The 23,397-nt window shown below is 39.1% G+C and overlaps 1 protein-coding gene across 1 annotated transcript in view; it reads left to right on the forward strand.

The window, feature by feature from the left end:
* Positions 1–23,271, forward strand: part of LOC122576714 (low-density lipoprotein receptor-related protein 2) — a 38,374-nt gene extending 15,103 nt beyond the window's left edge. The window contains exons 2-18 of the mRNA XM_043747387.1: positions 4,465–4,587; positions 5,508–5,639; positions 6,018–6,272; positions 6,547–6,801; positions 7,191–7,307; positions 7,376–15,574; positions 15,717–16,284; positions 16,362–16,605; positions 16,701–17,308; positions 17,535–17,827; positions 17,925–18,680; positions 18,824–19,078; positions 19,184–19,690; positions 19,875–20,251; positions 20,546–21,144; positions 21,248–21,347; positions 21,608–23,271. Of these exons, the coding sequence (XP_043603322.1) occupies positions 4,465–4,587; positions 5,508–5,639; positions 6,018–6,272; positions 6,547–6,801; positions 7,191–7,307; positions 7,376–15,574; positions 15,717–16,284; positions 16,362–16,605; positions 16,701–17,308; positions 17,535–17,827; positions 17,925–18,680; positions 18,824–19,078; positions 19,184–19,690; positions 19,875–20,251; positions 20,546–21,144; positions 21,248–21,347; positions 21,608–21,883 (13,664 nt within the window). The 3' untranslated portion in view covers positions 21,884–23,271. The remainder of the gene's footprint in view (positions 1–4,464; positions 4,588–5,507; positions 5,640–6,017; positions 6,273–6,546; positions 6,802–7,190; positions 7,308–7,375; positions 15,575–15,716; positions 16,285–16,361; positions 16,606–16,700; positions 17,309–17,534; positions 17,828–17,924; positions 18,681–18,823; positions 19,079–19,183; positions 19,691–19,874; positions 20,252–20,545; positions 21,145–21,247; positions 21,348–21,607) is intronic.
* Positions 23,272–23,397: the final 126 nt, after the last annotated feature.

Below are 23,397 nucleotides of genomic sequence, written 5' to 3' on the forward strand. Positions count from 1 at the left end.
ATGCAACTGGCCAGCAACAAGTCTCTATGTCAGCAATTAAAGATTAAGACAGATTTCTGACACCAACTTCGCCATGTTAAAAAAAGTAGATCATGACCGAGTTACTTCTGCCTTAATTTAATTACCACACCATAGATGTACTTGTATGTGACTAAGAAATAAAACCATGGAAGCTACATATATTGTAATTGTAAACCGCCTTAATAGTGCTTCTATAGATCGTACTCGCAACGTTACAAGATTAGCCCTGAGTAATTAGACGCCTGGCTATATGTGTTCACATCAGACACCCGGTGAAAGTGATTTCTAATCATTGAGACGTGTAAAAGTCAGACGTGTAAAAACAGTCTACTTTACGACTGTAGCATTGGTACAATGAATGCTTTATGTGTCCAGCTGACCGCTCTAGCATGGACTCTGATAAACATAAAATCTCATTTGTGCCAGACAATTGAATAATTGTTCCCTCGAGGACGACCAACCGATGAGCTTGATAATTACGGGATACCTTGATTGAATTTATCTATTTTCACGCAGGTCATAAACACAGAACCATGGAATCTCGAATAGGAAGAAAAGAAATATTAGAAAAGTTATTAGATACTTCAAATCCACTGTGAAAGCCGAATTATATAGAATAATAATGATTAATAGGATAATAAGGAATTATATAGGGAAAAATTTGGAAATGTAAGAAAAGCTGCTAGATATTTAGAATTTTCTTTAAAAACAGAATTATTGATTTTGCGAGTTACCTTGACTGAATTTATAAATTGATATCCAGTTACCATGAAATAGAGAAAAATTTGGAAATATTAGATAAGTTACTAGATATTCGAAACATAAGGTTGTTTTTAAAAACATAATTATCGAATTTTGATCCATGTTTCTATGGATGATGGCTTTTATCCTTCTAATTTTAGTCAGTTTTGAAAATGATGATCCCAGGGATCTAATTTTCGAAAATTTGTTGGTAATTTTCTCAATAGAAGTCTATCGAGGCTCTTGGTTAGAGAAGGTCGCGAGAGGATCGCGCAAAAAAGATCGTGGCGTGGAACGAAGGTAGGCGAGTGCAGTTCTCTGGGCTTCCTCCCCTCCTCGACTCTCCTCCACGATTCCTGATCGAGTCTCGCTGAGTCTGGCCGAGTCTACCGACGTGCTGTCGGTACCAGGGCGCACCGCCTGGTACGAGCGGTGCACTGCTCTCCCTCCAGCCCGTCACCCCCTTGGCTATGCTTGTCTTAGTTCGATCCATTGCTCTTCTCCGTCACTCCTGTTACTGATACAGCACACCTCTGTTCATGATGTACGCCGACAGAGATGAGAAAATTCGCAACCTGCGCGAGAACACAGAAAAGCGGACTGTTGCCATCGCCTTTCAATCGACTTGTTAAAAGACATCTTATAGTGCATATTTAAAATAGTTAGAGGATAGATACGAATCTGTAATATAATTGAATTAAATTGGACTAGGTTTATGGGACTTGTGTTTTAGTTACGTCAAGGAATTTTTATTTTTATAATGTATGGTCATTTTTATAATATTGAAATAGAGATGAAATGGAGCATAAAGAATAGGATTTAAAAATACATTTCTTTTCTTTTGAAGTACCATAAATGTAGAATCACATTTGAGTAATGATTACAAAGGAAATAAATTGAATTTGGTATAAGTACAGTCGTGAATGTAGAGTAATTATGAAGTTGGAATAGGTCAGTAATACGATATGGCCATAAATCTCTGCATAGTAGGATCATGGATATATGAAAGTACACATTAATTGCATCAACGTATGAAAATAAAAAGTAAGATGAGATGATGTACATATCCCATGTCTTGTAAACTTGATAGGGATTTAATTACTTCTATGTTTGTTTAACGACGTTTTATTTCATGTTTAGCAACATTTCTCGTGAATTGAACGTTTTATTTGTCGAAACTATAAGCATTCGCTGGAAATTCCAGGAAAATTTACTTAATATTTATAAAAACACGATTGCTATGTGAAACGTGTCGTTCTTAGTTCCGCAAAGCATCCTATATTTTTCCGCCAAGAACACGTTCTTGCTCTTTTCGTGACCAGGAATAATAAAACTCTTCCGAATCAGATACGGCCGCGAAATGAAAACATTGATACTTTTTATCTCATATTTGCATCTACCGGTTTTAGACTTCCTATCGTGTGACTTCTATATATCGCTTCTTAAAATTGATATTAATCTTATTGGACTCATTTCTCGGTCAATGACACTGTCGTAGTATAGTCACTAAATCTTAACCTTAATTAGTACAGGAGTTCCAAAAAAATTTTTCCTATATGGCGACGTGTCCTTGTAATTTTGTGGCAGTAAGAGCCAATATTATTGAGCATACGTCATCGAACGAGAAAGGCTAAGCATCCTGTTGATGTTATCCTTGAAAGGATGCACATATACGGCAGGTAGGTACGTGCTAGATAACCGATTCCAGCTAGATTCCGTTGAGATTCTATCTGTTCGGTGCCAGTCGGTACCGTTCTATCTCCCATCCATGGGCGATACTCTTTCTGTTTCTTCATGTTGCCTTTTTCGTTACCCCATGCCATAAAAATTCTTCGATTAATTAGTTTAATTGAAATTTAGCCCCGTAACGAATTCTTGATATATTCTATTTTGGACTGGTAATTTTTTTTAGTTATTGTTGGTATTTTATTTGAAATCCAATGGAAGCATATTTGGATTATCCTGGAATTGAACTTCATAAAGTATATGTATAGAATTTTGTGAAATAAAATTTGATTTTTATAAAATTTTTCTAGAATGCTATAGTTTCAAGCAGGAATTCTATAGAATAAATTTATTACCCTTTTTAAATTTATTTTGCATACGCTTCGAACGTTTGAAATTACTGGTAACTCTCTTATTTGTTATTAACGCGTTGTGTATTGAATAAAAAAATATTGCCTTTTATGAATACCAAAGAAGTTTAAAGTGGAGGATAAAAAGAAAGTAAGATACATGAATTAGATAACGTCGCAGCAATTCGTCGTGAAAATATCTTATGTTAAAATTTTGTAATTTGCGCCCTCGTAATTGCATTCGTAATTATAATGGCGCGCACGCACGCAATATGCATTGGGAACGGGGCTTGTTCTCATGTATTGAGAAGCCCGTCTTGTTTGTTCCACAAATTTCATAGAAAGTCAACCGTTTGAATGAAAAAAATTCGAAATCTTTGCGTTGCTCTTTCCCCACTGTTCTTTAGTTTAAAGAAAAGTTAGTAGCAAGCGCTTAATTGGTGTTCTGACATACTCTACTGTGATCCATTTAAACAAAATCCCTCATCAGCGATATCTTAAACGATGTTAAATTAAGTTAATCACACCTGTCATATCGTACATTAATATTTCACACAGTAAATCAACTTTCATCGCTTTAAGAATTTTTCTAGTGGTATACATTAGATTTGTACAGTAAACTAGAAATTTTTCAAAAAAGGCATTAGATATCTACGTTGTTCAATTATATTTACCCTACATTCATTTAATTTCGTATTTATACAATTATATTTAGTTCATAAAATTTTGAAATGTCTATTATGATTGTGTTTTACTATTTCAAATTAACGAGAATATTAGACGGTTTCATTGATAAAATTATATCTTTGCTGAGATATTTGAAACATTTGTGGCATGCAATGTTACGTTTACAAAATTTTTCAACTTCTTGGTTATGTTTTTGGTCATTTCTAGTTAAAGAGAGCATATACTCTAATTTATGATATTATGCTAGATTACTTCCTTCACTTCGTGCGGAATACATTCATTACGAAGTATAATTACATAGTATCAAAGGCCTTTTATTTCGTTCAGAACCTAGATCCATAGATCATATCTTATCTATGAATCTATGGAAACAGGTTTATCCAGGAATCGAACGCTATAATTTTGATCATCCTGTTCTCGCGGGACGAAATGCGGGAAAAAAGGAATCTTTCGATTCCTCGAAAGGGAGTCGTTTCGTTCGCGCGGGAACTTCGATATATCTCGAGACGGAGCTGCCAGCATCCATTGAACCTTTCACCCATCACGCCACTGATACATTATGTTATTAAGTCATAAGTATTCCTATTTTGTTATAATTCGTTACTTTTAGATTAGAAATAATTTGTATATTCCTAACGAACTCCCTGTTACAAATTAACCAATGATATATCAACAGCCAAATTATTTATTACACCAATGAATTTTCCATTGAACGATAGACTATAGAGGACTAGGGATTTTTTTTTAGCGCCGAAAATTAAACTGAAGAGAACATTGGATAGATATTAGAAAAATAAAAATGAAAAAATTCTAAATTAAGAAAAATCAGTAAATTCAGTAAATGCCATCAGTAAAATCAGTAAACGTGATTACATAGAACTTTTTTTGTTTTCATTCGTCTTAAGATTAATAATAATTGTTCTTTTCTTGTTTTTAATAGCTGATGGTAGCGGCTGTGGCATCAATAGCTTTAGATGCACGGACGGCACCTGTATACCAAGCACTTTAGTCTGCAATTATCAAAAAGATTGCGAAAATGCAGAAGATGAATTTCAATCGTGCAGTAAGTATTTGCTATATCTAAACAAAATTCGATAAAGCTGATTTCTTTTAATTATTTCCAACATTTTTCAAACTAATTTAGAAAGATTGAAATTGTTGCTTGTAAAATCCGCGTCCGGTTAAATTCAATGTAAAAATTGTAGTACTGGTACTTCCGGTATTTTTGCGCTTCCGGGAGGAAGATTCGAATCCTCTTTGGCGCATTTCCGGCGCTACTTGAAGAAAAAAGTACGTTCAACGAAAAATTGCTATTATATTCGATATTCTTATATAATCTATGATTCTCTTTTGTACTTGGATTTTTAATCACTAGTTTGTTCATAGTAATCTAAGCGCTATGTATAGGATTATATAATCTATAAATTGATGATTAGTTAATTTTATTGCTGCTAATACATACTGGTAGGCAAATAAATAAGCTACTACTTCCTTTATATATAATTTAATATAATTTAATTTGTAGTTATTTCTCAGAATGAAAATTTGGAAGTCGTCCGATATTTGTAGTGCTTCAAAGTATGAGAAATATATTTTCAAATTTTATATGATGGAAAAGCAAAAAATAAAACTTTTCATAATAATTATCTCTTCATTAGAACTATCGCTACTAGATGTTTCAAGAAAGTGATTCTGTAATTTCTTTTCGTTCTTGAGACTCTGCTAATATTACCCACTCAACTAGCATGATAATACTTGACAATTAAGCTGCATATAATATATGGCATTCAGATAACAATGCATTAGATCAGTTTTATCTTTGTGTCTTTCGCACTGTGCAAATAACTGAAGAAGACATCAGCATGGCAATGGTATAATTACTATTAATTAGCAAATTCATGAGAAACACTAGTCAAAAAGTCATTGATATATTCGAAAATGATGGATAATTGGACAATGACTAATCGACGAATTTGTTTGCAGCACCACCAGACTGTGAAGCTGGACAGATCACTTGTGGTCAATACATTTTCAACAAGACTTACTGTATACCTCCCCATCAAAGATGTGACATGACTGTTGACTGCGTTGATGGGACTGATGAAGCTGGTTGCAGTGAGTATTTGTTTACTTATAAAAATTATTCAATACAAAGATATAATATATATTCACAGCAAGAGTAAGGAAAATAATGCATAATTAACTTTTAGTTGTTTAAATTGCATAATTTTGTTTTCCTCAAGATAAAACTAATAAAATTCTTATGTAGCACAAATAGAGTCATATAATAGAATCATATTTAATGATAGAAGATACACATCAGCACGTTACCATCACGTGCATGATAATGTAGCTTCACTTGATCGTTAGATTGCGCATATAAATATGAGAGAAAGAAAAAATGAGAAAAAATATTCTCAAACTTGATCGTACTGTCATATAAATGATTAGAAAAATTGCTAAGTCAGATTACTAATTATAAACGTTGAAAAGATTACAGGAAATGCCAACCGGATGACTTCCGGTGTGGTGGTTCGACACCAGAGCTTTGCATTCCAAAAGAGAAAAAATGTGACGGTTACCTAGACTGTCGAAACGGTCGGGATGAGGAGAAATGCGAGAACAATGCGAAGCCAGCCTGTAGGTTGGATCAGTTCAGGTGTAATTCCACGCAGCGTTGCATTGAACAATCAGCTAGATGTAATTACAAGGACGACTGTGGAGATAATAGTGACGAGGAGGGATGCAGTATGTTTCATTTTTCTATCTACTTTGGACGCACAATTTTTCAAGCTGGGATTTCTTTTGTATCTAAGAATCTTTTAGATCTAGAGATTTTTTGTACATAAAAATTTGTGACTAATGACGTTTCCAGTTCAAAAGTTTTCTATTTTTAATGATTTTTCGTGTATAGAGAAAATGTTATGTTTAGAATCTTTTATGACTAGAAGTTTATTGAAATTAGGGATTTATTATATTCCAAGGGAATCACCGCAGAATTATTAGAGTTTGATACTTTCAGACTTCCAACCTTGTGCAATCAACCAGTTCCGTTGCGCGAATTCACTTTGCATACCAAGATCCTACGTCTGTGACGGTTACAAGGACTGCCACGATGGATCTGATGAAAAGTCCTGTACCACGACCGCCTGTCCTCCAAACAAGTTCGTGTGTCCTAGGGGATCGCCTGACGGCAAACCACTTTGCATAGATCGGTCTCAAATTTGTGATGGGAAGTCTGATTGTGAAGATAAAGCAGACGAAGAAGCTACTTGTTGTAAGTGTTATATATCCTTTATAGGAGTCGTTGGTAATATTTATCAAATATTACGTGGTATGTAAATTGATTAATATGTGAATTAGTGGCTTGTAAATTGAAACACATGGTAACATAGGCAAGAAAAGTCTGGTTATTTCTAATATAATCAATGGAATCAATAAAAAGAATTTCACATCTGCTGCGTTATTCTGTGTAAAACTTATGAGTTACACTGTAATGAGTTTTTGGATAAAAATATCTATTTCCTTTTCTGTTTTAATTGGTACGCTAAAATATGGATCTTCAGATCAGGTACAATTCTACCTCTTCATTGGATTTTTGCTCAACATACTAAAGATTTAATTGAAAATGGAGACTCCATAACTGTTTGTTTTCTTTGTTTGCAGCATCAGTTATATGCACTTCATTATTGTGTCGATACAAATGTCGAGCATCTCCCACAGGAGGAGTCTGCTATTGTCCTCCAGGCTGGATTCTCGCGAATGATTCAACAACTTGCATAGGTACATCAATATCTTTCTGTAAATGAACAAGAAAGTTAGACAAGCTTCTTATTACCATTTCACTGTAGATCGTGACGAATGTTCAGAATGGGGCTTCTGTGAGCAATTATGCCAGAACACAGAAGGTTCCTACACCTGCAGTTGTGCTCCAGGCTTCACGTTGCAGGCACGCAACAAGTGTCGAGCCCAGCAACATCCTGGTGTAAAACTGGAACTGTTAGTTGCTCAAGAAAGAGCAGTTTGGAGAATGTCTTCTAGTGCTGAAGATAGAACAATTGTCGTCAATACAACTGGAGCTAGCGGAGTGGATTACTTCTATTCCAGGGACTTACTCTTTTGGAGCGATGTGAAGACCAAGAAAGTGCATTCAGAACCCTTAAATGGGGAAGGTTCCAGCTCCAGAGTTGCTATATACCTGACGAGTTCATGGGGACCAGTCGCCATCGCGGTGGATTGGATAGGAGAGAAATTATACGTAGTAGATTCTGTAGTCCAAAAGATTGATGTTCTGGAGTTAGATGGAAGATTTCATGGAATCGCACTAAGTTCCAATCTGACTAATCCAGCGGATATTGGACTGGACCCCACAGTAGGCTTGATGTTCATAGCTGATAACAAACAAGTTCTAAGAGCAAACATGGACGGAACCGCAGATTTCCCAATTGTCTTCGAGGCAGCGTACAAAGTATCCGGCATTGCCGTGGATGTAATTGCTCGAAGAATCTTCTGGTGTGATTCTCAACTTGATTATATCGAGACTGCCGATTACTTTGGCAGAAACAGAGTGATGGTGCTTAGGGGGCAACAGACACCGTCTCCAACGAGACTGACTCTCTTTGAGAATAAAATTTACTGGACAGATGGCACGAAGCAAGCTATCATGAGCGTAGACAAAACAGATAGTGATACTATTCACACTGTCTACAAAATGAGGGATGCAAAGGCTATAAAGGCTCTGCATCCTTTGACTCAGCCAACAGTTCCCAATCCTTGCGGGAATAACAATGGCGGTTGTCAACATATGTGTATAGTAACTGCGGCTAGCGATCAAGAAAACAGGTTAGGCTACCGATGCGCTTGTGATATAGGTTGGAGATTATCCAGTGATCAGAGGAATTGTAATTTGGTCCAGGAGTTCTTAATGTACTCACAGCAAAGATTCATTAAAGGCAGAGTTTTAGATCCTGTAATGGAAGGATTCAGTGATGCTATTTCGCCTGTGGTTTCTAGGAGAGCCAGATTCGTTGGTCTCGACTATGACGCGCATGATCAGTACATCTATTACAGTGACGTTTTGCAAGATGTGATTTATCGAGTTCGCCAAAGTGGTACAGGCCGGGATGTTGTGTTAGCTAGTCAGAACGAAGGCGTGGAAGGTTTAGCAGTTGATTGGGCTGCCAAGAATCTGTACTATATCGATTCCAGAAAAGGAACACTGAATGTCTTGAGCACCAGGAACGTCACTTACCGCAGAACATTGCTAAAGAATTTGAAGCGACCGAGGGCTATTGTTATTCACCCTAACCAGGGATATATCTTCTTCTCTGAGTGGGATAGACCTGCGAACATCAGTAGAGCTTATACCGATGGTTCCAACTTAGTGGTTTTCAAAAATTTAACTTTGGGCTGGCCCAATGGCTTGGCCATTGATTTCGCGAAAGATAGATTGTACTGGTGCGATGCTCTTCTAGATCACGTGCAACATTCCAATCTGAATGGTACTGATGTGCAGACAGTTAACTCTAGATTGATCAGACATCCCTTCTCCATGGCTATTCATGAACAGTGGATGTACATTACCGACTGGCGATTGGATGCTATTATTCGACTTCATAAGGAAACTGGGGAGCAAGAGACCATTCTCGTACGTCAACCTGAAACAAACAGGCTTTATGGAGTAAAAGTTTACAGTCGTGACATTCAGACTTCTCTACCAGATCACCCTTGTTCTGTCGATAATGGGGGATGTGAAAAATTGTGCTTCGCTATTCCCCAAAACAATACTAACAGATACGGTACTGCTAGGTTAACCAGAGTCTGTGGCTGCCCTTACGGTGAACGTATTCAAGCGAATGGCAAGACCTGTGCACCTGATCCGGAAGCTGAACCACCTCTAGAAGCCTGTCCTAATACTTGGGACTTCACCTGCGCTAACCAAAGGTGCGTGGCACACGCCTGGGTCTGTGATGGCGAGAACGACTGTCTGGACAACAGCGACGAGCGAAATTGCACCAAACCGACCTGTGCTCCTAACGAATTCCAATGCAAATCGGGTAGATGTGTTCCCATAAGCTTCCGTTGCGATGCTGAGAACGATTGTGGGGATTACAGTGATGAAGCTGATTGTCCAAATGTAACTTGCAGTGCTAATCAATTCGCCTGTGATAACAATAGATGCATACCTAATACCTGGAAGTGTGACTCTGAAAATGATTGCGGAGACAGTTCTGATGAGGGAGAATTCTGTGTGGCGAAGACTTGTTCCTACTTTCAGTTCACATGTCCAAGGTCGGGACATTGCATTCCACGATCTTGGGTCTGTGATGGTGACAATGACTGTTTCGACCAGCAAGATGAGATGGATTGTCCACCAGTCACTTGTTTAAGTACTCAGTTCACGTGTGCTGACCAAAAGATGTGTGTTCTTGATTCTTACAAATGTGATGGCATATCGGATTGCAACGACGGTAGTGACGAAGTAGGTTGTCCATCTCTAGCACCGGATCAATGTAACACCGACAAACAATTCCAGTGTGTTAGCTCAGCGATTTGCATTCCAAGAAGCTGGTACTGTGACGGGACTGCAGATTGTCCAGATAGATCTGACGAGCCGGCCTCTTGCGGCCAGGTTGGCTGTCAGCCAGGTTTTTTCAAGTGTCGTAACGAGAAATGTGTGTTTAAGGCATATATCTGTGATGGCAAAGACGACTGTGGCGATGGATCTGACGAAGACACTGAATTGCATGCTTGCACTGCGCCTGAATTTAAATGCGACTCGCAGCAATGGAAATGTCCAAACGTGACTGATAGATGCGTGAATATAAGCAGCGTCTGTGATGGCAAGTTTGATTGCCCTAATGGCGCGGATGAGGGTCCAGCATGCGATTTCGAGGAGTGCAGAGGGGCTTACTGCAGCTACCATTGCATCCAGACACCTCTTGGAAAGCAATGCACGTGTCCTCCAGGACAAGAGCTTGGCAAGGATGGCTATGATTGCCAGGATGTAAACGAATGCGAGCCTCCAGGACGCTGCTCTCAAACCTGCGTTAACATCAAACGTGGCTACTATTGTGGCTGTGTTGACGGATATACTTTAGAGAAAGATAAGCATACTTGCAAGGCATTCAATCGCAGTGCTGCATTCCTGATCATATCTAACAGGCATACTATTCTTGTGGCTGATCTACAAGAGCAAGCATTAGAAAGAGTGCCGATCAACGTGGAGAACGTTGTTGCAACTGCTAGTAATATGCACACAGGTACCATCTTCTGGTCAGACATGAAACTAAAGAAAATATCTAGATTGGACAGAAATAGCGATCCTGTGGATGTGATTTCAACCGGGTTGGATCTGGTGGAAGGTCTTGCATATGATTGGATAGGTCAAAACCTGTATTGGTTGGATTCTAAATTGAACACCATTGAAGTAGTCAAGGAAACAGGTACAAATAGAATGATATTAGTAAAAGAGAACATTACTCAACCCAGAGGTATGTGCCTGGATCCTAGTCCTGGAGCAAGATGGCTCTTCTGGACAGACTGGGGGGAAAATCCTCGAATTGAAAGAATTGGTATGGATGGTACCAATAGATCAACCATTATTAATACCAAGATTTATTGGCCAAATGGTCTTGCTTTGGACATAGCAAACAAACGAATATATTTTGCTGACAGTAAGTTTGATTTCATCGACACTTGTCTTTATGATGGAACTAAAAGGATTCAAGTACTGGCTGGGTCTCATTATCTGTTGCATCCTCATTCTTTAACCTTATTCGAGGATACCATGTATTGGACAGATAGACAGTTGAACAGGGTATTATCAGCTCACAAGTTCTATGGTGTGAACCAAACAGTAGTATCTCACTTGATATCTCAGCCTTTGTCGATACATGTTAATCATCCTGCTCTGCAGCCTATCACTCCGAATCCTTGCGCAAACGCCAGCTGTGCTCACTTATGTCTGTTATCTCCAACCAACCCGCAAGGATACACGTGTAAATGCCAAGTTGGATTCAAGTTACAGTACAATGGACAGTGCACGGAAGAGGAAATGCCTTATTTGATGGTCCTACGAGGTTCTCAAATTGTAGACGTTTCTCTGATACCAGGAAGCACTAAGACTGGTTACATAACTCCTGTTGTTGGAGTCGAAGGAGGTAAATTTATAGACTACGACAGAAAGGAAAGAATGATATATTGGTTACAAACTAAGGATGACGATGATGAGAATGGTACTATTTACACGACTCCTTATAATGGTGGCAACAGAACAGAGTTCCCAAATCCTACTGGCGAGAGTGGAATCGTTGGAGCGCCATCTGCGATGGCGTTCGACTGGTTAGGAAGAAATTTGTTCATCGGAAACAAATATGCTTCCAATATAGAGGCCATAAAAGTAGATGGTAAGATCAGGTATAGAACGATAGTACTGGTTAATGATGGCAATAAGACATCTGTAGCGAAGCCAAAGGCTATGTGTGTTGACCCTCTTGAAGGACACATATTCTGGGTAGATGATGGTAGCTTTGGTATCCCCATGAAGATCGGAAGGGTAAACATGGACGGTACGAACCCTATCATCTTGGTGGATAATGTAGGAAGACCAGAGGCTATCACGATCGATATAGCTAGCAAGACTATCTACTTCAGTTCACTATACCCAGCCAGAATTACGGCAATCTCAACAGATGGACGAAATCTGAGGACCATTGTGTCGGAGAACATAGCATTGCCGAAAGCACTTGCTGTCCACGACAATAAGCTATACCTTCTTGATCCTAGTTACGATAAAATAGAAAGAGTAGACCTACCTGGTGGAAGTAATCCTACTACAATAATCGACAACGACTCTGAATTGAAAACTTTGACAATTTACAAGAAACGCGTCACTGGAGATCATCCATGTTTTATAAGGAATGGCGGCTGTGAACAGATCTGTCTTCCAGCATCTGGAGGCACCAGGGTCTGTGCTTGTGGCATGGAGTACCGTAAAGTCAACGACACTTCCTGTGAACCCTTCAAGAGCTTCGCAGTGGTTACCCAATTGGATGTCGCTAGAGGGTACAGCCTGAAAGACGCGAAGGAAGCAATGGTACCAATCGCTGGAGTGGGTCACCATATCCTCCATGTAGATGTCTACAGTGCTGGAAATTGGATTTACTGGGTAGAATTCAATCGTGGAATGTGGAATGGAATATTCCGCGTTAGACCAAATGGTACTGAGCTGCAGCACGTCGTGAAACAAGGAATAGGTTCAAATGGTATTAGAGGTCTCGCTATTGACTGGGTAGCTGGTAATATGTATTTTACCAATGTGTTTCCCCATGATAATTATGTAGAGGTTTGCAAGTTAGATGGTAGCAACAGGAAGGTATTGGTAAAGAAGACCACAGATTCCCCTAGGGAATTAGCTGTGAATCCCATTAAAAAGTATCTCTATTGGATAGACTATGGGCAGTACCCACGATTAGGCAAGGCTTATCTAGATGGAAGCAACTGGACACCTATAGTTACTTCTGGTATCAGTACTCCACGTGACATAACAATCGATCCTGATACACACGATGTCTATTGGGTAGACTCTAAACAAGACACCATTCAGAAAGTCTCTTACACCGGAGGAAGTCGTCAAATTATCAGGCGAAACTTACCCAATCCCATGGGTGTAGCCATTTATGGCGACTATGTCTATTGGGTAGATAGAAATCTAGCCACAGTGTTCAAGGCTAGCAAACAAAGTGACTTTAGTATGCCAACGATTGTAAGGTCGAATCTTCCCAAATTGAGAGACATTGTCATGTTCGATCAAAAAAGTCAACCACCAGATCCAATGAATCCCTGTTCATCCGAGGGAAACGCAAACTGTGCGCAACTCTGCTTTGCTATGCCTAAAGAAAGTACAGTTCCTTTTAAGTGTGAATGTGCGGTTGGTAAGCTAGCGGCGGATGGTAAGAACTGCGAGAACATGGAGGAATATCTGGTGTTCGCTACGAGGACAGAAATTAGAGCCATTGGTCTGGACCCACAGAATACTAGCGTACCATTTAACTCGATTGGAAATCTGACCAACGTAGTGGGCGTGGACTTTGACTATCGGGACAAGAAGCTATTGTTTACCCAGATCAGGCCTTGGGCCAAGATAGCTTGGATGCAGGCAGATAATCCTTCCTCCTCTGAGATTCACACGTTAATCAGCAAAGGAATCAATCCTGAGGGCATTTCTTATGACTGGACGCAAAAGAAAGTTTACTGGACAGACTCTTCCAACAATAGTATATACGCAATGGATCTGGATGGGTCGAATCTTGTGATGATTGCCAGAGTGGATAGACCTAGAGCCATAGTAGTCGATCCTTGTAATGGATCTTTGTACTTTACTGACTGGGGTCGTTTTGGAACATCTGGTAAAATTTTCAGGACCACCATGGCAGGTTCTTTGAAGAAAGCTATCATAGATAAAGATCTTTCTCAACCCAGTGGCTTGGCAATCGATTATGAAGATCGTATGCTCTATTGGACTGATGCAGTTAGAGAGAAGATAGAACGCTCAGAGTTGGATGGAAACAATCGTCAGATATTGGTCTCCGCTACGATATACCCATTTGCTATAACAGTCTTCGGAGAATACATTTTCTGGACGGATCTTCAACTAAGAGGTGTATATCGGGCTGAGAAACATACTGGAGCGAATAAGGTAGAATTGGTGAAACGTTTGGAAGATTCGCCTAGAGACTTGCATATCTACTCAGCAGCTAGGCAGCAGTGCAAAGTAAATCCTTGTAACATTTCAAACGGTGGCTGTGATCAGTCTTGTCATCCAGGAATAAACGGCTCAGCAGAGTGTAAGTGTGACGATAACAGTAGACTGGTGAACGAGGACAGAATGTGTGTTCCTAAGAACGTAACCTGTGACTCCAGCAAGTTTGCCTGTAGAAATGGTCGCTGCATTTCAAGAATGTGGGCGTGTGATGGTGACGACGACTGCGGTGATGGTTCTGACGAAGATACCAACTATTGTTCTTATCATTCGTGCAGTCCCAATGAGTTCAGATGTAACAATGGCAGGTGCATCTTCAGAACCTGGAAATGTGACCACGAGAACGACTGTCGCGATGGTAGCGATGAGGAGGGCTGTGTATATCCTCCTTGCGCTCCTGGAGAGTTTACTTGCGCCAACTATCGTTGTATCCCACAATCACAGGTCTGCAATGGCGTTAACGACTGTAAGGACAACGTCACCTCGGATGAGACCCATGAACGCTGTCCTAGGAATACCACGTGTCCTCCTAACCACCTGAAATGTGAGAAAACTAATATATGTGTGGAGCCATATTGGCTTTGCGATGGGGATAACGATTGTGGGGATAATAGCGATGAAAATCCACTGCACTGCGCTCAGAGAACTTGTCCCCAAAGCTCCTTCAGGTGTCCCAACCATAGATGCATTCCAGCTACTTGGTACTGTGATGGAGACGATGATTGTCTGGATGGCAGTGATGAACCACCTGGTTATTGTCAATCAGAAGGCAGAACCTGCTTTGGAGATCTGTTCACTTGTGATAATGGCAATTGTATACCTAGAATCTACATCTGTGATGGAGATAATGATTGTTTAGATAGATCTGATGAGGATGAACGTCACCAATGCAATGAGAGAAAGTGTGATGAGGAGACTGAATTTACCTGTACTGCGAATAAGCTGTGGAACAGGGCACAATGTATCCCAAAGAAGTGGCTGTGTGATGGGGACCCAGATTGTGTAGATGGAGCTGATGAAAATGTGACCTTGCACCACTGTCCCACTCCAACACCTTGTGCTGAAAATCAATTCACATGTGACAATGGTCGTTGCTTGAATAAGAATTGGTTGTGTGATCATGACAATGACTGTGGTGATGGTAGCGATGAAGGAAAGTTCTGTAACTCCAGATACAAGCCTTGCACTAGCCAGGAGTTCACTTGTCATAACTTTAAGTGTATCAGGAAGCAGTTTCATTGCGATGGTCAGGACGATTGTGGTGATCATTCCGACGAAGATGGTTGTCGTAAGTGATATAATATTATTGTGTAGTTCTTAGAATAAGGTTTCACTTTAAGAAATAAATTAACCTAAGAAGATACTAATACGTTGAATTTATTTACAAAATATTTAATGACGTATTAAATTATTTTTTCTTCTATTTATAGCACCAAAGGTGAAGAACATGACCTGTCCAAATCCAAAGGACTTCATGTGTGCAAATGGGAACTGTATCGACATGCAATTAGTCTGCAATAAGGAACCCGATTGTGCAGACGAGAGTGACGAACCTGCTCACTGTAACATAGATGAATGTGCTGTTGTGGAAATGAATCAATGTGCCCACAAATGTGTTGACACGCCAACGAGTTACTATTGTGAATGTAATCCAGGTTATAGACTCTTGGAAGACGGAAAAGCCTGTGAAGATATAGACGAATGTATGGAGACGCCACAAGTGTGTAGTCAGCAGTGTCAAAATACACCAGGGAGCTTTTACTGCAAGTGTAATCATTATTGGTACGAACGTGCTGCTGATGAGCATACTTGCAAGAGAAGAGACAACATCATACCTTGGATTGTTTTCACAAACAAATATTATGTTAGAAATATGTCTATTGATGCTTCCAACTATAGTCTGATGCATCAAGATCTTATCAATGTTGTTGCCCTGGATGCTGATTACGCTGAACAAATGCTCTACTTCTGTGATGTTACTGCTAAAACAATTTTCAGGTAAATTCACGAAGCTATATTATTTAAAAAGTGATCAGAATAATTCTCTAATCTTTTTATGTGATATTTTTTTGCAGAGCACCTATTGCAGGAGGAGAGAAAGAAGCAATCATTAGACACGATAGTCTTGGTTTGGAAGGAATAGCAATTGACTGGGTAGGCAAGAAACTGTACTGGCTTGACCGCCATGCTAAACACTTGGATGTTGCTGAGCTTAATGGTACCAACAGAAAGACTCTGTTAACTGGCATAGCTGACCCACGTGCTATTGTTGTTCATCCTGGCACAGGATACCTGTACTTCACTTCATGGCACCTTCAGGTGATTTTCATTAATTTTAAATCAGTTTCAATTACAAAATATGAATGAAGCCTATGAAATATTATACTCAACAAAATAATTCCTCTAATTTTAAGGCTTACATAGGCAAAATGGGAATGGATGGCAGTAACTTCACAAGAATTCTCACTTGGGAGGATGATATAGCTTGGCCTAACGCTCTGACCATTGATTACTTCACCGATAGAATCTTCTATGCAGATGCTCATCTAGATTACATTGCATTTGCTGACTTGGAAGGTCATAATAGGCGGAAAGTTCTTTCCGGGTCTGCAGTACCCCATGTCTTTGCCATTACTGTATTCGATGACTTCATCTTCTGGACTGACTGGAACCTAAAGGCAATCAGCAGAGCAGATAAATTTTCCGGAGCTAATTTGCGAGTCCTTAGAAATACCACTCACAGACCATACGATATCCACGCGTACCACCCTCTGAGACAACTGCCCTATCCTAATCCTTGCATTGAGAATAATGGTGGTTGCTCTCACTTGTGTCTAATTTCACCACCCGCAAGTTCCTATCTATTAGAAGGATACGGTCAACCTGGTGTCACGTCATACAAATGCAATTGCCCGAATCAATTCATCTTAAACAAAGATGGAAAGACATGCCGAGCTAATTGCACTGCTGGTCAGCACAGATGTGGTCCTCCGGATGAAAAATGCATTCCGTGGTATTGGATGTGAGTATGAAATACATCTAGTAGTTTTATTTTAAGCATATATCAAAATTAATTGTTAATTAACTATAGTGTCTGTTCTTAAGTAAAAAATACAAAAGAATGAGATAGATTTAAAAAATTATTTTTCTATGATTTTGTGGCAAATATTTGGCAATTTAGACATATACTATTATATTTGGAAACATCATGCATTCATGGATTAATGACAAAGTTAATTATTTTAAAGGTGTGACGGTGAAAAGGATTGCAAAGATGGTTCAGATGAACCCACCAGTTGTGTAGCACGAGTGTGTCGACCCAGCGTTTTCCAGTGCGCAAATGGTAACTGTAGACCCAGTGTAGCTGTCTGTGACGGTGCTGACGACTGTGGAGATAAGAGTGATGAAGCCAACTGTAACTTAGAATGTGGCGAGTTGGAATTCAAGTGTAAATCCAATGGTCGTTGCATTCACGAGTCTTGGAAGTGCGATGGGGATGCTGATTGCAAGGATGGCAGTGACGAAGACCCCGCTATTTGTCGTAAGTCTTCTTCTCCAAATACCATTATAACCAGTTATAACTAACTATATCACATGGAGGTCATTGAATACTCAATACTTTTGTCTTACCATTGCAGACAATCGACCATGCGATCCAAGCACAGAATTCACTTGCAAGAATGGCAGATGTATTCAGAAAGTATGGATGTGCGATTCTGACAATGACTGTGGCGACGATAGCGACGAGCCAGCCTACATGTGTCGTCAAAAAAATTGCACCACCGGTTGGCAGCGTTGTCCAGGTCATGCCAATTATCGTTGTATACCTAAATGGCTGTTCTGTGATGGCAAAGACGATTGTCGCGATGGTTCCGACGAGCTTCCTGAGAATTGTCCCAAGTGTGATCCTGAAATGGACTTTAAATGCACCAATAATAGGTGTGTGCCTAAACAATGGCTCTGCGATTTCGCTGACGACTGTGGGGATGGCAGTGATGAAGCTGAAGCCATGTGCAAGGATCGCTATAGAGAATGTTCAGAATCTGAGTTCAAGTGTGACAACGGCAAGTGCATCGCCTCCAGGTGGAGATGCGATTCTGAAGACGATTGTGGCGATAACAGTGACGAGAATGGCTGTCAAGAATTCGTGTGCAAAGGAGATACATTCCAGTGTGCAAGTGGACATTGCATCGCATCATATCTAAGATGTGATGGCACACGTGATTGTAGAGACATGAGCGACGAAATTGGTTGTCCGCCAAAGTATCCAGGAGGAAGATACTGCCCACAAACAAGATTTCAGTGTGATAACAACCTTTGTGTCTATCTTACTGATATATGTGATGGAAGCGATGATTGTGGTGACGGTTCTGATGAAAATGCTAGCATGTGTGGTACGATTTTTATTTCTCTCGTCTTTTATATCTATGATATTTAAAGTACTCTACCTCTGAACTTCTAATAAACAATCAGATGATATACTTTCATAAACATAATCATAGAATTCAGTTTAATCATGTTACTTCATGTTTTACAGCAAACTTCAAATGCGATACAACTAGGAGATTCCAATGCGCCAATCATAAGTGCATCACTAAATATCAATTGTGTGATGGTATTGACAACTGTGGTGATGGTTCTGACGAGAACAATATGACCATGTGCGCATCCAGAATCCGTCCATGTGATGCCATAACAGAGTATACTTGTGCCAATAAGAAATGCATCGATCGGTCGAAGCTTTGTGACTTTGCCGACGACTGCGGAGATTCCTCTGATGAACTTGGTTGTCGTAAGTCTAAAAATTTCGTTAATATTATGTTTGTGTTATTATGTTATCTAAATTGTAAGATTAAAAGTGTTATTAATACCAAATATTCATTTATTTCTCTCATAGATCACAATAAACCCTGTCTGGAAAGCAATAAAGGCGGCTGTTCTCATTATTGTCACAACATCACTGATGCAGGATACATCTGTGCCTGTTATCCCGGTTACATAATCGCGCAAGATGACCGGAAGCATTGTGAAGATATCGATGAATGTGCTACTGGCCAGCATCAGTGCTCTCAGCTCTGCACTAATTTAAATGGCACTTATTCCTGCTCCTGCAGGCAAGGATTTGAACTGTCTGACAATCGCAGTGGCGTCTGTAAAGCTCTAGACACTGATATGATGATCCTATTTGCTAATGGTCCTGGAATTAGAGCTTACGATCCTCATAACAAAGAGGAAATTGACGTTATTGCCAATGAAAAGAGGGTACAGGCTCTGGACTTCGATCCTAAGTCGGAGTATGTGTTCTGGATCGATGGTTATGATAATTCCATTAAGAGGTCGTATATGGTGAACGCTAAAGGTGGACAAGTGAAGATTGGATACGCCCAGGATCTCAATATAAAGAGTAATTTCTTTGCTTATAATTTTACGCTGTTATATTAAGATATATATTTCTATTGTCAACACTTACACACTTTCAATACGTTATTTATTATTATATATATGGTACTATAGTGCATATATTGGTATTGCAGTCGTATAGATATACTATACAATCAATTTAAAATATACTATTATCTTTATTGAAGGCGAGTCAGGGCTGACAAGTTTGGCCGTAGACTGGATTTCCGGCAATCTCTACTGGACAGAAATCGATTCCTCAGGGGCAACATTATTCGGAAGAGTGATGGTCTCAAAGGCAGATGGTAGATACCGTCGAAGTTTGATAACAGTTGGTCTAGAAATACCAACCTCTATCGTAGTAGACCCAGAACTAGGTCGAGCCATTTGGGCAGACGTTGGAAGCCAGCCCAAGATCGAAATCGCTTGGATGGACGGCGACAGAAGGAAACAACTGGTCTATGATCGAATTGGACAACCTATTGCACTTACAATTGATTATTCTATGCAGCATGTTCTTTACTGGGCTGACAGCAAACTTAATACCATTGAATCTATCGAACAGGTAGGTTCCAATTGATGCAATTTTTGTAAAGTTTTCTATTCTTTTGCATTTTTATATTTGGTCTTTGAAATATATCGAGCAAAAGAAAATCAGCAAGTCACTATTTTAAATAAAAGAAATGCAAGTTATTGTAAACATAATCATATATACTATGTCAATGTAACGTAATATGATACTTGAAATATTTATGTAGCATTGCAGTTAGATACAGCAAAAGGTTTGGAAATTTTCAGGTGACCTAATAGTTAAGTCTAGAATATTCACTTCATTTCAAGAATTGCCACTTTTTTTCAGGATGGATCGAACAGAAAAGTTATCCTTAAAGGAGATAGCCTAAGACACCCAGTATCTTTGGATACTTTTGAAAACAATCTGTATTGGGTAACCAGGAGGTCCGCTGAACTGTTCAGACAAGATAAATTTGGCAGAGGCGTACCAGAACTCATAGTCAAGCCCCTGCCTAATTCAGGAGGAGTTAAGGTGTATCATCAACAGAAATACAACATTTCTTTAAGAAATCCCTGCCACGAGGACCAGTGTACCCATTTATGTGTCCCGATTCCTGGTGGATATCGCTGTCTATGCTCAGATAGTATTGGTCCACTGCAACAAAGAGAAACGATACGGTCCAACGAACGTCATTGTGACGCGACTAATGAAAGACCACTTCCTGCACCGAGAATCTGCCTTTGCAGAAACGGTGGAGTATGTCAGGAAGTCGAAGACAAGTTGCAGTGTGATTGTCCAAATCTTTTCCATGGAGAGTTCTGTGAAATTATGTTAGGGGCTAGGTCGAGCAATGCTACTGCAGCCATCGTTATACCCATTGTTGTTTCTGTCTTGGTCCTCCTTGGAGCTGCAGCTGTTATTATGGTGCTGAAGAAACGACCATTGTAAGTTCTTTTATTTCAAAATTTCTATCTTTAAAGTCTCTTATTGTAATTCATAATCCATCCCATGCACGAATTATTCCGACATCATTGGTAATTTTTACAGTGGTAAACCTGGAGGTCTTGGCAGTTTAACTGGTGCTCAGAGTGTATCCTTCAGGCAAGGAAGCAATGTTGAATTTGGCGTACCTGCTCATGAAAGAATGGTAAATACAATTTTTCATATTGCACATGTATTTCAAAAGTGGCATAACGCAAATAGATTTTGAAATTATTTGAAAACTGGAAACAATAGCCAAATCTTTTTGTAATAATTCTTAGCACTTGAAATCCCTCTTTGATAGCTTCGATGTTCTTCTGGCATAAAATTGAATTATTTTGGATTATGAAACTTTTGAAAATGTCTTTCACATTTCCATAATTATTAAGTAATTTGTCTTAATAAAAAATCTTATTTATTGGATAGGAACCTCTGGATGTGGAGTACAACCTTGGTGACGTAAGTAACAAGAACAGGGACTTTAGTAACCCCATGTACGACGCGGTGAACACAGAAACAGGCGCTACAAATGGTACCGGCGCTAGTAGTATGTACGAATTGCCAGCTGAGATGAAACCATCTAGCATCCAGCACAAGGATCCACCACAATTGCACCTGAAGAGGAGAGAGCTCGACCCAACTCCCATCGACTCGGGGAAAGATACACAACAATTGGTTGAGGAAGACAAGTCCGAGTGTTAGATAGTTTAACTCTTTGGTGCAGTGACGTAGTTAGAAATTTCAGGTGATTTAGAAAGCAAACAGACTCATTTGAATAACGTAACGGCAAGATAGAATCGATCTAGAGATTTTTAGGAAATTTGACAAGTGTTTGTATGATGTGGCGTATCGATCTATTCACAAATTTGTTGCAATTGTTATTTCTTAGATCTATATAAACACGTCATCGGTTTATTTTGAAGTTTAAGTAGTAATAACTAATAATACTTTTTAAAAATCTAAACAGAGTTCCGAACTGTATTATTGGTATAGGATTTACTTTTTCAAACTATCCATCAATCTTCGCCAGGTGCACATATCATATACATTTATCTTTAACGAAGGCAATTTTTAATGGAGCACAAGACTGAGTATGTACAACACGATTTTTTGCAACGTATATCACTGTAAAATTCTGGAATGGAATGCGACTAAATTACTTGTATCGAACTATAGCGTACTGAACTTATAGTTTATTTACAGTAAAGTTCAAGGAGAAAAAGAAAAGTGCATCTGACTACGCCACTGCTTCTATATAGGAATGCTCTCGTATCTGTGGCACTTCTGTCTCAAAAACTTTGTCTATCTATAAACGAAAATACATTAAAACAGATAAAAATAAAAAAAAGTTGCACGAATCTTCTATAACATAATGAGAAAAAAAGAATTGTGTTTTAGCTTTTTATGTATTGAGATTGAAGTGCAACCGGTAACGAGTTTGTGTCCTCTTAGGTGCGATTTGTAAGTCTTGTAAATACGATTATCGCAGAATATTAATATCACGTTGTCCATGTACCATAACGAAAGCAAAACATTCCATATTTTTTCTTCGAAGACAACTCGAAGTGAATTATAACGGGCGCTTAAGGGACTGTACGTTAAAAAAAGAAGACAGGCCTCGACGAGCGTGTCATTTCACAAAATATGCGTTTTCTTCGTAATGATAGGAGAGACGAATCTGTTTTGAAAAAAAAGAGAGAAAAGGTTTTCTCTTTTTCAGCTTTCTCGGCCGCATGTAAGCGTTGTTATATGCGTTTGTACATTTTTCTAGACTATGCGCGGGGAACGTCAGTGTACAGTTTTTCTTCCGTAGCAACTGTGATCGTAAAAATTACAAATTAGGCCCGAGTATGCGAGGTGATCATTTAAATGAACAAAGCGTACCCGTTTTCTGTTGTGCGTCCCCAAACATGAGTGAGAGAGGAATCTTGTATCATTTTTTTTCTTCCTTTTTTGAGAGATTTATTATTTGGTACAGTAGAATCTCGATTATAGAAAAAATCGAAAGTATTTTGTAAGATTTGTAACTTCAGAATCTCCAGTTTTGTTGTTGTATATTGCGTATCAAATTATAGAAACTGTTAAATCTACATCTTAGTTAGTGACTTTTTCTTCACCAACATTCATATACCAATTAACAAAATTTTTTCGTCATCAACGTTAAGATTAGTTACGATATTTTTTGCAGATTATAATAGAACAAATTTTTCTTTTAT

Source organism: Bombus pyrosoma, linkage group LG16 (genome assembly GCF_014825855.1).
Source record: "Bombus pyrosoma isolate SC7728 linkage group LG16, ASM1482585v1, whole genome shotgun sequence".
Classification (NCBI taxonomy): Eukaryota; Metazoa; Arthropoda; class Insecta; order Hymenoptera; family Apidae; genus Bombus; species Bombus pyrosoma.